This window comes from Amblyomma maculatum, unplaced genomic scaffold (assembly GCF_055883805.1).
Source record: "Amblyomma maculatum isolate TAMU_Amacu unplaced genomic scaffold, ASM5588380v1 scaffold_20, whole genome shotgun sequence".
Lineage (NCBI taxonomy): Eukaryota > Metazoa > Arthropoda > Arachnida > Ixodida > Ixodidae > Amblyomma > Amblyomma maculatum.
The window spans coordinates 1,287,833-1,301,920 of record NW_028146745.1 but is presented as its reverse complement, the minus strand read 5'-3'; the positions used below and the strand labels follow the sequence as shown (position 1 = coordinate 1,301,920).

Genomic DNA, 14,088 nt, shown 5'->3' with positions numbered 1-14,088 from the left:
AGTGGAGAAATATGGGAGAGGCCTTCGCCTTGCAGTGGGTATAGTCAGGCTGATGATGATGATGATGATGATTATATTGGGTAACATTCTGTCATCAATTTGACTATCACTATAGTTGGAAGAGAGGCAAAGAACGAGATATATCATGAGAAGACGTTCCACTTCAGTGGTCGTGAGGATGGTGTAGGCTCTTGAGTATACGCCCAAGGCAACGGTGCTCGAAGGCAGGACTTTTCAGGCATACAAGTTTCTCTAACGAGCAGCATGCTCGATAAAACTGAAAATACCTACGACTGAAAGGCAGTCATGGTAAACGTATATGATCTAATCATCGCAATGTCACAATATTACGATTGACTTTCCAGTTCAATAAAATGCAGGACTGATAGGGATTTCCTGGAAGTATCTCCCAGCCTTTCATTTGTGCCCGGCCGTGATCCTATAGTAATGTTCTAAGATATTGGTCGGGTATAATAACTGGTAAATAAAATGGTAACGAGCAAGGCTAATTGCTAATTGTGTTAAGAGATGATATGTGATGGATCATACGAAGTATTTAGAGTTAAAGAGTGTTAGTATTATATACAGATTTTTTAAATAAACACAACAGCAGGAATGAATAGAAAGCCATAGGCTTCATAATAACCAACGTTTTAAAAAGATTCTTAGTTTTTGAATACCATGGAACTTTAGAAATTATTCTTATTGCCGCATTCACGATAACAATTGTTTCTACTCACTGCCTGGTGTAGAAGTCCACATAACAAGACAATATATGAGAGATTGAAGTAGAAAGGCGTTATAAAATAAATGTTCCACTTGAGAAGGCCAATCTAGCTTTTTCGGCATATGATGTATTTCAATTTTATTTACTTCTATCATACTGGGAGTGTGCGCATTAACAATTTAAAGCGTCATAGAAGGCAACACCTTGACACGGTATTGTTGACATGTTGACAATACTTCAGTTGTACTTTCAGGATGTAAAAGAATTTAATCACGTTCAACTTCGTTACTTTACCAATAATAATTATGGCTTTTATTTCATGTGTGATAAATTTCAAGCATTTGCCTTAAGCAATTAAGGAGAACCTAATCATTTAAATCTATTCAGGAGCAGCCATATGGCTTCAAAGGAAATCTGCACAACTTTCCTTTGTAGCCGTATGGCTGCGCTTGGGTTTATGTCAAAGTGTAATTACTCTTTACAAATGTACTCCACCTTTAGGAATTACCCTAAATATCCGACTAGCTTAAGCAATTTTGACCAATTTGATGCCGAATTGTTGAATTGCCGAGTCAGTGGGTGTATGTTGCTTTTGTGAATATTGTGGTTCTAAACTACACCTTATTCCAATCTTAAGAGCCGCCTAGGCTGAATTTAAGCATATACGAAATGCGGTAGTGAGCAGATAATCTGTGACATCACTCCAAAAAGAGGGCTATATTACACTCATATCATGCATCCAAGGCAAAATGTTGCACGGAATTCGCTGTAATTTTGTGCAATGTCTGCCCCGGCCTCCTCTCTTGGAGAAAAGTCAACTATAGGACTCGGATCAAACTTCTTGAGAGAAACCTAAAGAAAAATTTATTGGTGCACTTTGACCGAAGAACACTATTGGTAACGTCCTTCTGCGATTGTTTTTAGAACGCGAAGTGGCCTTCTGTGTCCAAACTATGCAGAAACATACCGTACGTATGTAGTTAACGCTCGTTTTTAAATAAAGTAACCGATACACCTAAAGGGCTGTAGGCAAACCAATTAAACCAATATGGTGTTTCTCGTATTTGTCCCGTCCCTCCTATAGTCTCAGCCACTAGGGCTCTCCATTCTCGCAGCTCAAAGTACCTGCGTTTGGCATTGTTGATCACGAAAGGAGGCAGACGTGTTCGAGAATGTATAGTGGCAACCTCTTCAAAAGGTACAAAAGGCCGAAATATTTAATGAAACTTCTGGAGAAAGCAGGGTAGCGGTCTAGGCAAGGAACTTAGTTCTAGGAAACTGTTCAAAACACTAATATTTTGCGTTGGTTTTGCACAATGTTCCAGCTAGTAAACTTACAGTAGCGATAGGCCTGAAGAGGCAAATCGTTTTGGTGTCCCTCCATTACGGTGCTGACTTCTATGACCATTTGTAAAGTCTACGAAAAGGAATTGAAGCATTAAAAAAACGGCTTAAATTGAAGTCACAAAAGTGCGGTTTGGTTAAGGAGAATTTGTTGTGGGTAATACCATCAGCGCGAATAGAATTTGCCTAGACCTCAAAACACAACTTCGTCAGTAAACATTTTGCAGGCACCACACGAGACAGCTTAGTTGCAAATTCGATGGTCTGTGCGCATATTAATAATTTTTAAAACCCGTTTGTCACACTGCGGACGCTATCATCGAGTTAAAAAAACAGCAGTGCAATTTACATAGAAGTGCCCAAAGACGGAAGCTTTTGAAGACCCCCTCCACTCATAGTGTACTTTAATGAATGAGGAGACAAAATTCGTGTTGACGGAAGCAACGTGTGGCCAGAAGCCATACTCGCCTAGAAAAGTGACAAACTGTAGACGGTATGGTGGACGCTAGCCGTTTTCCGTCGAAGGCTGCAAGCAACTATTCGATGACCGAGAAAATGCCTCGCCATCATCTGCGCTGCATAAACATTTCGCCCGTACCTATACCTAAGGCCATTCATATTTGTCAGAGGCGGCACGCGCTGTGCTAGCTTTCTGCTGGGCCATAATCCTACCGTGTCTCGCTTGCAGAAATTCTACATCACCCACAGCCCTGGACAAAAGAAAAATAATGAAGCGTGCATGTAAGCTTCCTTTCCCGGCAAGTTACAGGAGAGTGATGTGAACGCCATTTTGAAGCTCATAAGTGTCTCTGACTGCACTCTATGAATGACCACACCACGAAGTGCAATTCTTCATTGATTACCTGGAAACAGATATCAAATAAACCAACGAAGCGTTCATAAGTATATAAGCCTCCTGTCGTCTTCAGAACAGCGCCCTCTTCGAGACAAACTTCATGCATAGTGAAACCGTCTATTGTTTTGCTATTACCGCTGGCGTTATTGGGAATATAATTTTTGCTCTGCACGAGGAGCAAATAGCCGGGCGCTTCGGCTTCAGGACAATATTTCTGACCCAGCTTCGCGAATAACATTGCACATTGAGTCTAGAGTTGCAATGACCACCAAAGCAGCAATACAGACATGACAAAAACCTGCCCTCGTGACGGAAGTTGGAAAGCTTTTAAGAAAGCTAATGAAATTAAACTGCTTATATCCCAAACACATGATAATTTCACCAAATTGCTTCATAGAAATATGTGCATAAATTACAGTGACCCGCTCTCCTAACTGAATGAAGTTGGAGACCTTTAAAAAAACTAATGAAATTGAGGTGCATAATCACTATAAGCACAAAAGATTGCACCACATTGCTGTATAGAATTATGTGCAGCCCTTACAGAAACCTGATATGATAACTGAAGTTCGAGAGCTTTTATAAATTATGAAATTGAACAGCGCATTCTCTAAACACAAGCGATGCACCACATTGCTTCATAGAATTGCGTGCAGACGTTACAGCAACCTGTTCTATTAACTGAAGTTTGCGTGGGAAATAAAAAGGCAAAAATAATGTTGCTCAGCCCATACCGGCGGAATGAAAGCGCGCTTACACTAATATAGAGTGAAAAATGGGTAAAAATAAAATTTTGCATAGCAGAAAGACATTAAAACCAGGATAATCCATTGTTTGGTTGAATCATTTTAAAAATCTCAAATCTTTGTGTCCGACGGACTACGGATATCACCAGATTTTCTGCGCCACGCGCTCCTTAACGTTTTGGCGTCAACAAATGAAACATGTTGTAGGGTCGTCAACAGGGCATGTTTTCTCGAGTTTTCTTTTTGTGTGTGTTTGTGTTTCCTGCCGTTTCGGGCAGCCGGCCCGCGAGGCGCGCGGGCGGAGCGGCGCCGTACCCAGGGAGGGGGGGCCTTTTTCTTGTTTTTGGGTTACAGTGTGAAGTGTCCCTGGCTTGTGCGCGGTGTCTGTTTTGTGTCTTTCTTGAGGGGCGAGGGGTCTCGCGCATTGAAGGGCACTCTGCCGTTCTGTGTTTGGCCTGGTGGCTAGCGCGCGTGGCTCCCAGCGTCGGTCGTCAACAGGGCATGTTTTCTCGAGTTTTCTTTTTGTGTGTGTTTGTGTTTCCTGCCGTTTCGGGCAGCCGGCCCGCGAGGCGCGTGGGCGGAGCGGCGCCGTGCCCAGGGAGGGGGGACCTTTTTCTTGTTTTTGGGTTACAGTGTGAAGTGTCCCTGGCTTGTGCGCGGTGTCTGTTTTGTGTCTTTCTTGCGGGGCGAGGGGTCTCGCGCATTGAACGGCACTCTGCCGTTCTGTGTTTGGCCTAGTGGCTAGCGCGCGTGGCTCCGAACGCCGTCGGCGGACCCCGTCGAGCGTCCGTTTGGTGTTGTTTTTCTTATTTTGTATGTGTAAAGCGCGGTCGTAAATCTCGTGCGCGTCCTCGTGAGTGGAATGCCAGTGGTGGAAAGGCCGGGGTTGGGACGCTTCGGCGAACTGGACCTCGGCTACAATATTCCACGAATCTGTGTGAACGGGGGGGGGGGGGGGGGGGGGGGACACCAAAGACGTTTTCACGGAAACGGAAAGCGCGCGAAAACGACGGGGTGCGATGGGTGGCCCGGGGAGTTGCGGCCCGAGCGAAGGAGAAGACGGACGTTCTCCCGTACGCTCGCTTGGGACGACGGACTGTCCTAAGCCGGAGGGCGACCCAACTCTGTGTTTTATTTGTTCCTTCTCTCAACTGTGCTGTGTTTGTTCATCCATCCGACCTATTAGTTTAATTAAATCAGTTTGTCAATTTAATTCGGCCCATTGAAATTCTTTCGGCGAAGCAAGGAGACGGGACCTTTACCAACGAGAAGAAGAAAAAAAAATGAACTTCAATTACCATCAAAAAGAAGTTTACTCATGTTCAGATGCATTACGAGAGACGAATCGCGCCTAAATATATAACATCCCAATGGTTACCATTATTGCTTCATCGTTTCAAATTATTTAAGTGCAGAACATGCGGCTCCCGGCAGCGTTGCGGGCACACACTCGTACAACGTGTCTCCGCACGAATCTTGTTGTACATTCACGTTACGTATAGGATTTGATGAGAGGAATCGTCACGGTTTCATGAATTTGTTGTACACGTTTTATTACACACCTTTTCTATCTGTTGCATTGTGAATATGCAGAGATCCGAAAAAATATATAGGCGAAACTGAACAATGTCAGCTGAGCAATAAATGCGCATTAAGGCCAACCAGTAGGCGAAATAAAAAAAAAAAGAAAACGGAATATTCTTCGCGATGTGGTCGACTGCGTGGAAGCGTGGGGCAGGGTCCCAGTAAACACCAACCCATCTATGAGACAGCTATAAACTGTCTTGCCAAGACAAGCAAGATGCCCGATAGATGTCTCAGTAGACCTCCGAGATGGCTACTAAACGTATATAATATGTCTCGACAAGATATGCAAGACATTGCCAGATGTCTTGATATTTCTTGTAGTGATCTTGTAGCTCAGCTAATGCACCCACTTTTTTAGGCTACAAGACGTCTTGCAAGATATCTCCTAGAAATCTGGAAGACAAATAACTTACTAAACGTAAGTCAGTCTAGCAGATAGCTATAAGGCATCTTGCCCAAGATAAACAAGTCACCTTATAGACATCTGAAGTGGCACCCAAGACAGCTGATAGACATTTAAAAGATGCTTTGACAAGATATGAAAGATGTTTTTATATGTCTTGGTACTTCTTGTAGCTGCCTTCTAGCTCAGCTAATGCACTCACTTTTTTAAGCTGCAAGACGTCTTGCAAGTCATCATCTAGAGATCATTAAAATAGATTCTGAATGTCTAAAATAAGCTCTAGAATCTCCTGCAATGCTCTAAATTATTTATTCCCTGCTATTTCTCGCAAAACTGTCTGAAATGCTTATGTATTTGCAGAGGTTTTCAACACCACTGCCAGACAAAAAATATAGTCTCATCAGATGCTACAACTAAAGCTGCATTGCCGTCACACACCCACAGTGCTCTTTCACACATTCAGTTATGATGCAAGCTAAACTGATGTACAATTGTAAATCATTAATTCTCATGCACTACAACTGTTGTCTAGTAATGAGAACTGTATGTTTTTATTACAAAGCATGCCACATTTCACTGTTAATGGCCATCAGGTGCTCTTTAGAAAGTTTGGTAGTAACTGCACCCAATGCTAGAAAATGAGATGAGTAAACTACAGAACTCTTTAATTTCCTCAACATTATACATTGCAAATAGGCAACTTAAACAATCTCATGCATGTTAAAAGCAAGGAAAGCCACAAGCAACAGTATGCAAATGAAAAAATGTGGTTCTCTGAAGCCTAATATTGTACAAAGGAAGAAAACACCAGAAAGAGCCAACTCATGAACACAGACATGTAAAGAATAATGCACATTGTCATTCATTCTCACAGATATTAAAACTGCAAACAGTAAGTGAGAACTGTACACATTCTTTGTTACAAAACATGCCACACTGTACGGTGGACAGCCATGGTTGGGTGCTCTTTTGGAGATTCGGCAATAACTACAAAAGGTGCTAGGAAACAAAATGTGTAAATCATATATTTGATTTTTTTTTCAACAATGCACTACGAAGTTACAAGCACAGAAACTAGACACTACAAGTGGTATGAAAATGACAAAATAATAATGCACTTCTCTCCAAGCTTTAAATGATCTGTTTACAAAAGAATGACGACATCCATACTCCAAACAACAGGAAATGACTAGAAATAAACAGGGATAGGTATGCAAAAGTGTACAAAACTGGTTGAGTGGTTGAACGAACTATCTGCATAATGTTTGTACAAAATAAAACAAAGCAACAAATTCGAATGAAAAAGCTTCAGTATACAGAAAAAGGCGCTTTCACAAAGGACCATCATCACGTGTTGCATTTCATACTATATGTGCATGCATGTCACCAACTGAATGCTGGTCATACATATATCTTGTAGAAACTGCACAAACACTTGAGCAATAGGCATGACATCAAATCCGTTAAAAAATCTACACTGCAAAAAAAGAAGCCAAGACTGCTTCACTGCTGCTGTTCCTGTTAGCATGACTAGAATGCACTGAAAAGAAAAATGCAATGGCTGCATGCCTGTCATAGTTACATTCTACTATCATAACTAAAAAGTACTAAGGAAAAGGTAGCAGGTAAGGGTCATACATCACTCTACAAGAAACACTAGAAGGCACCATAAGGAAAAAAAAGGAAAGAGCAAAAGGTTTGCATCCCTGTCATTGTACATACCAACCACTATATTCCATATCAAAAGCTGTTTGCAGCACTACAAAAGATAAGGGCAGCATGAACCAGCCATGATGGCACCAACTGCCCTTACCTTTTGTAGTGCAGCAAACAGCTTGCGAGGAGTACAGAAGGCACAGCAAAAAAAAAGAGAGAATAAAATTCAGTGTTGCACACCGTGCTGCTCTTCACATTCTGCTGGTATAATAAGAAGGAAGTTAACTGCTGAGATAGTTGGTTTTTCAGAAATAAAAAAGGTATTTAGCATAACACAGACACACACAAGAAAGAAGACACCACGTGTACTTACTACAACTGTTTATTTAGGGGAAAGCAGTCGATGCATAGCTTTCACTGCTGATGTGCACATGTACAAGGCAACAGGAAAACAGCACCAATCTTATCAAAGCAGGTATAAGAAATATCTGTTCAGCCTCAAAGAAAAGCTGGAGTGTCACTGACACAGCTCAAACCTGTTTAATGTATAGATGGTATCCTCTGCTCCCTGAAAGCTTGCTCAGCTAAGCCATCACATAAGTTACGAAAGCAAACAGGTCGGCTGTCAGAAGAGACATGGCCAGCATTTCGTTAAGTGCACCACCGTCTATAAAATTCTACTGTCATGTAGAAAAATCTTATTTTGCACAAGCAGGATTCTGCGTCAATGGCCAACTTAGGCAACATGCAAAAGACATTAACAATGAAGGTGAGCGACTTCTCTTTGCACCGTAGGGTTTGCACCAATTGTGAAAACTGTGGGTAATGGCTCATGAAACTCTAGAAGCCCTTCATATAAAAAAGCAGGTTACAGCTGTGTCAGCAGCAAATTGGTTTTTCTTATGAGACTGAAGAAAAATTTCTCACGCATAGTTTGACAAAATGGTGCTGTTTCCATGTTGCCTTGTACCCGTGCGCATCACCTGAGTAGGCTATGTATATCGGCTGCTTTCCGCTGAACAGTTGTAAGTGCTGATGGTGTCCTCTGTCTTGTGTGCGACTGTGTTACGCTAAATAGCCTGTTACTATGCATGGAGAAAAGGCATTGAAAAAAAAACAAGGTCTGAATACCACTGCCAACATTCTGGCATGAAAGCATCGTAAAATGAGGGAGCTGGCATGGGTTGTGCATCTGTTATTCTGTACAACCCTAGAGGGCAGAGAAAATTGAAAAAAAAAAGAAAACTTCCGGGGCTATCAGATCCACTGCAGTCAGTTACAAATTAAGAATGAAGGGGCGAATATCCCTCAAAGGAGGCTTTTCTGCCAATCAGATCGTTCTCAACACTGGTACCACTCCAGCCCTTGTCCACAGCAAACTAGGCTGGGCAGCTTTTTCTTTATCGGTACTGAACACCAGCTGCACTGCCTCTTTTTGTCACCTACTGCCATGAAAGGGGGAATTCCTTTGTGGCTCAATTGATTGGGAGGCTCCTCTCTGTCAATTGTTGGAGGCCTACCTTTGCAAAATTACAAAGCTTCAAACTTGAGTTGTAAATGAGCACAGAAGGTGCCTTGATCCCAGCTGCTTGCTATTGTGGCACTGTTCATGGTGGCTGTGCAGCGCCTTTAGATGTGGACTTGGTCTTTGTCACAAGGCAAACACCAACCACTCTTTTGTGACGTCGGCAAAACTAAGTTTCATTGGTGTTGAAGGCTTTCCATGTCACACCTGCCAGGATTAAAATCAAAAGCACGATTTAGATATATGAGCTCCCAAACAGAAGGAAAAAGTCCCACTGTTGGCAACTCTAAGTTTTTGGCACAGTCAAACCATACCTGTGTATTCAGTCAGTAGCCCGCGACTGCCCAGTGAGATGTCAGTCCTGTGGCCCTCATTGCTAAGTTGTGTTGGCAGCACAGACAGGAAAAGGATAGTTGCTAGGCAGCCGTGGAGGTGGTGGCAACCTGCAAGGTGTCCCAATGCTTTAAAGACTTCTTGTGAAGTTTAATAAAGCAAATCACTGACTACAAAACATAGGATAAGAATTTAACCTCAAAATATGTCACATAAGGTTGAGAGTACTAAGTACACAATAGAAATATGTTTAACCAAGACACGCACTAGCAGCACAAAATAGTGCTGAGTATAATATATGTATATTAATAACTCCTTGATGACCTCGAAGGCTAAAACATTTTCTTGTCTTCACCAACAGACACACCTGAAGAGAACCACCATTTTCCTGATTTATACATTTCTTTTTTTTTTATTGAGAGTCACTTTCTATGCTGGGTAAGGTTCCTGCCTCTGAGTTTGCTAAGTGCTTCATTCGACATATGTAGAGAAGAAATAAATCTATCATGTATCTATGTATGGATGCATTACCTATGTATGTATCTATGCATGTATATATGTAGGTACCTATGTATGTATGCATCACCAGTTTTTCTTAGAACAAATGAAAGCAATATTTTAAACAGTGAGCATGCACCCAGAGCAAAAAAAAAGAATGCATAGCTCACTTGCTTGAGCTGTTGGGTAAGTGTTTTGTTTACATGAAAATTCGCGCAGACACAAAATAACAAGAGCACCAAACACAGACACAAGAGCACAATGTGAAAAAGAGCATTAAATTCTAAATTCTAAAGTTAATTCTAAGTTAATTAATTCTAAAGTTAAAGCTCAGCTACTTTGGTCACCTGATGAGAAGAGAGGAGTCGCTGGAGAAAGATTTGATGCTGGAAAAGGTTGAGGGTCGCCGGAGAAGGGGTAGGCAGCGAACGCGATGGTTAGATGGCATCCTCGAGGCACTGCAGAGGAAGTTATGTGATGTTAGGAAGATAGTGAGAGACCGGAAAGCGTGGCGTGACATGGTCCATAGGGTCACGAAGAGTCGGACACGACTGAACGACTGAACTGAACTGAAATTAAATGAAGGTATTTCACCTTTGATGCCAAACACCTTCACTTCGGGAGGAGTCCATATGCTATCAAAAGGTTTGCGTGGAGTCACAGCTTTGTTGTTGAGGACAGCCAGAAGGCATACACTGAACCCATTTATAACATGGCTACATTCTATACGCCTTAAAAGTAAGTTATGATTCAGTACTCTCTTTTCTTTTCCCAGTTCTGGATAGGAAGAGTCTATTGGCCCTGAAGCAAGAAAACAAATGAATTGATATGTTTTTGTGTATTATAATAGGCTTTTCGTGATATGAGGTCCGTCCGAAAGATTTGCTTTCGATTTCTTTCTGTACCAATTCAACTGAAGCTTAATTTCTTAAAACATTTCCGCCAATAAAAAAAACAAAAAACCTGAGGACCAAAGCAAATAGAGCACCAGCACATCACACAGCATGCAGTTCAGGAACTTAAAAAGAACTAAATTGTGCTTTCTGACTATATGAAAATGTAAAATCACTTAATCACGGCAATGTAATGGCTGACTGTAAACATTTTATGAACTATTAAAGTTAAATCCCTGCAGAATGTTTGTACTCCGTTCCTATCTCGCTATGTGTTTAAACTTGTGCCTGTGAACAGGCCGAGAGTATTTTGCTAGCAGTTGGGAGAGTCGCTGTGGCCAGAATGCACCTTACCCTCCCCTCTAAGGCGGCTTATTGAGATCGTTCTCTTTCTTTTTCGCAACCGCGGCATAACTTAGCGCGTATAGAGCTCTGCAGGCTGACAAACAATGCACGGCTTCCACTCGACGGTGCGTATTTTCTGTATCTTGCTGCAGAGTGAAGGCCACACTAAGCATGCAGACTTTCGTGCTCAGTTGTGTTTCCTGGGAAAGTGTTAGAACCAGCGGCAATCAACGAAAGACGTCGGATCGCCAAGCTCATTTTGAAGAATTACCTCGCGAGGTTCCGCCGCCAATGGCAGTTCACGAAACGCGGCGAGTGGAATTACAAGCGAAAAACCTTCCTGCATGCACAAAACTGTAGATGCGCCATAAAACACCGCCTTTCGTACTGACTAAACGGTCCGCGCGCGCTATCTTGCTCGCCCATACAGCCTGCGCCGGCGGATGCAAACAACGGTCCTTGCAGCATTTTTATCGGAAAAAGAAAACACTCAGTCACTTTACTGCGCCATTAAGTGACTCATTTAGAAGAAACAATTTCTTACTCACCCAGCGAAGCTTGCCTTGCAGCCATAAGTAACAGCCGCTGTGCGGGATACATTTTCAACGCAGTCACAAACCAACGGCCTAACGTGCAGACACGACTAGACACGACGAAAATTTGAAATGGCCAGCCGCCGAGCAGCGCATTGATACAATAACTTTAAAAACAATAAAAATCTGAAATATATTTCATAAAACAAGCTATACAAGTAAAATGTAACTGTTGCTTATGACGTATTTGTTTCAAAACGGTAAATACAACCTGCGTCTTGCGTAATTATTTTGGCGCACTATTTTCTATCTCGCTGTAAAGAGGAGGGGTGCGAAAAGGCCACGGCGCGCGAAGTTTGGGAATGGCGGATCGTGCATAGCTGGCGTTCCGTATTAACATCGGCGCAGCAAATCTTTCCTTTGTGCGAACTACTGGCTTTTATCACACACGGATACATCGCTAGCTTACTTTGTCGTTGTGAACACTCGGAGTTTGGAGTCTTTCGGCGGACTGGACTGCGCCCAGCGAGGTCGAGCACAGTACGCGTGTGGCTATCGGCTGCAGAAATGAATTGGTGTCAGCGGCTTTTGTACATTATGTTCAGATACCCATCGCCTAAACAGCATTTCTTGGTGCCATATTGGTCCTGCATGCTGGAAACAGCCCAAATTGCATGCTTAATTCAAAAACGCAGGCACTTTGGATACAGTATTTTGCAAGCTGAAAAATTGCTAGAACAAACCTTCGACAATTTATACTTAGAGTATGCAGAACAGTGTCGTCCAGTTAAATTGTGTACATATTGCACTATAGGCGCATATGTGACCCTGAAACGTCTTGTTAGGAAGTATGGTAGACTTCTGAAGCAGAACTCTAGAAGACATCTGGCGTAAGCCGGCTAATAACTGTCTTGCATAGCTGAAGACATAAAAATTCTTCACTAGACAGATTCCAGACATCTTGCCGATGATGTCTTCTAGACTAGCACCAAGCGACGTCTTGTAGATGTCTTTGATAGCTCAAGATATATGTGACCAATATAGACATATCAAGACAGCTACAAGATATTCTGTGCGCAGTGGGGTGCGTCCGCGGACCTTGATCAGGGCAGCAATACGAATAGTATCCGATACCGTGAAGCAGCTTGATAGAAGAAAAAACACTCATAAGAGAAAGAGATAGAAAAAGAGAGCGACGCGTCCAGGCATGAATGCTTTTGAACAGCGTCGCATAACACCCGTGCCACCACGTCGGACTCCCTTTCCTGCAGGTGTACTCCGAGCTGTTGCTTGGTGCTGGCCATAATAACACAACCCTATCGCTACCCACCTTCACATTTTCAAATTTCCTCTGGGTACTAATAGTGTCGCCAACAGTTTTACGCTGACATAACATGTCCCTGTGTATCTGCCCCTGTAAATAATTCACAGTCCTACTTACCACCACCACCACCACTCCGCGGCGGGGCCAGCCCTCTTTATCATTGTCAGAGCTGCCAGTGCCGGCAACGCCTTATGAGTCTACATTAGCACTGTAGAGCGGCTCCGTACTTCCTTGTATTGCTAGATTTCGTTGGCAAGCCTTGGACACTGTGGATAAAGCCACTATCTGACCCATCGTTGTTCGGTGGTGGTGGTGGTGAACTCTTGCATTGTGCCCAAAAACAGGGGACCACTGAAAGGACCGGTCGCACTGGCTTAGACGAGGTCGGCGGGGATCCCTTGGGTTGTGGCGGCTTCCACCGCGCGCTGGATAAGTCCGCGTTGGTCTGTTGGCTCGGAAGTACGCAGGTGGGACTACTACGTCGCTGGGGTATTTGAGTTGTCTATGTTGTAGTGTGTACAAGTCCATGCCATGTGTATGAGAGTGGCCGGAGTTGAGCAGTGTTTGCACATGGGCGCTATCTGTTCCGGAAAGGTCCTGCTGTATAAGAGGGGGTGTGGGAAGCTTCCAGCTTGTAGTGTGCGCCATTGGACTTCCTCGCGCCTAATTAGAACGCGGTTTGCGGGACGATATGAGCATCTTTCGAATCGGTAGTGCAGGAGTATGTCCGTGTAAGTGGTGAGTAGAGAAGCGAGTGAGATATTAGTCTCAGGGGAAGCAGGGTGGCTGATCATACTCTCGGCTTGGCAGCTGTGATCTCGAACAAGAGTGCGCGCCTAGTTGTTTCCGCTCTACGCCTCATGGGCTCGAGCCCAAAGAAGTAAGCGAGATGTGGAGGAGGGTGCACTCAAAAGTAGAATGAGTAACGCTGGACAGGAGATACAGCCAGCATCGTAGTTGCGTATAGCCTGTTGATAATGACTGATGACGATTTTGGTATTGTCAAGAAGCTTTTGCTTAGTGAAGGTAGCCACCATGGGCCGTCCTATGGATGAAGTCGCCCACACGGCTTCCTCGCTGCTCAACGGCCATTTTGTTCCGCTGTGCTATTTTACCGAAATCCTCCCCTCGAAGCCGTTAATCCCACGAATTTCGCTCACATCTCTCATCCGGCGGGCTGTACCTCAATTTCTTCTTTGTGTGGCTTTTGCCGGAGTGCAGCGTACCCTGCTTGCCTAGGCTCTCCTGCACAGCAGTCTGGAAGAGGAATTCGGGGTGACAATGTGTTGCTCAATTTTCCACCCCTGTGGAGCCCGGC

The 14,088-nt window shown here is 43.4% G+C and overlaps 1 protein-coding gene across 2 annotated transcripts; it reads right to left on the bottom strand.

Annotated features, from left to right (window-relative positions):
* Positions 1-6,311: 6,311 nt before the first annotated feature.
* Positions 6,312-11,858, bottom strand: LOC146171504 (uncharacterized). 2 transcript variants are annotated; one of them, XM_084586497.1, is made up of 4 exons: positions 11,462-11,858; positions 10,023-10,133; positions 9,159-9,287; positions 6,312-9,051 (listed from the first exon to the last, which is right to left on the bottom strand). In XM_084586497.1, exons 1-4 carry the CDS (start codon positions 11,511-11,513, stop codon positions 9,014-9,016), a joined length of 330 nt encoding a protein of 109 aa, XP_084442623.1. In that variant the 5' UTR covers positions 11,514-11,858; the 3' UTR covers positions 6,312-9,013. The 2 variants fall into 2 exon arrangements, with proteins under 2 accessions (XP_084442623.1, XP_084442624.1); XM_084586498.1 differs by lacking the exon at positions 10,023-10,133 and having other exon boundaries at positions 11,462-11,643.
* Positions 11,859-14,088: the final 2,230 nt, after the last annotated feature.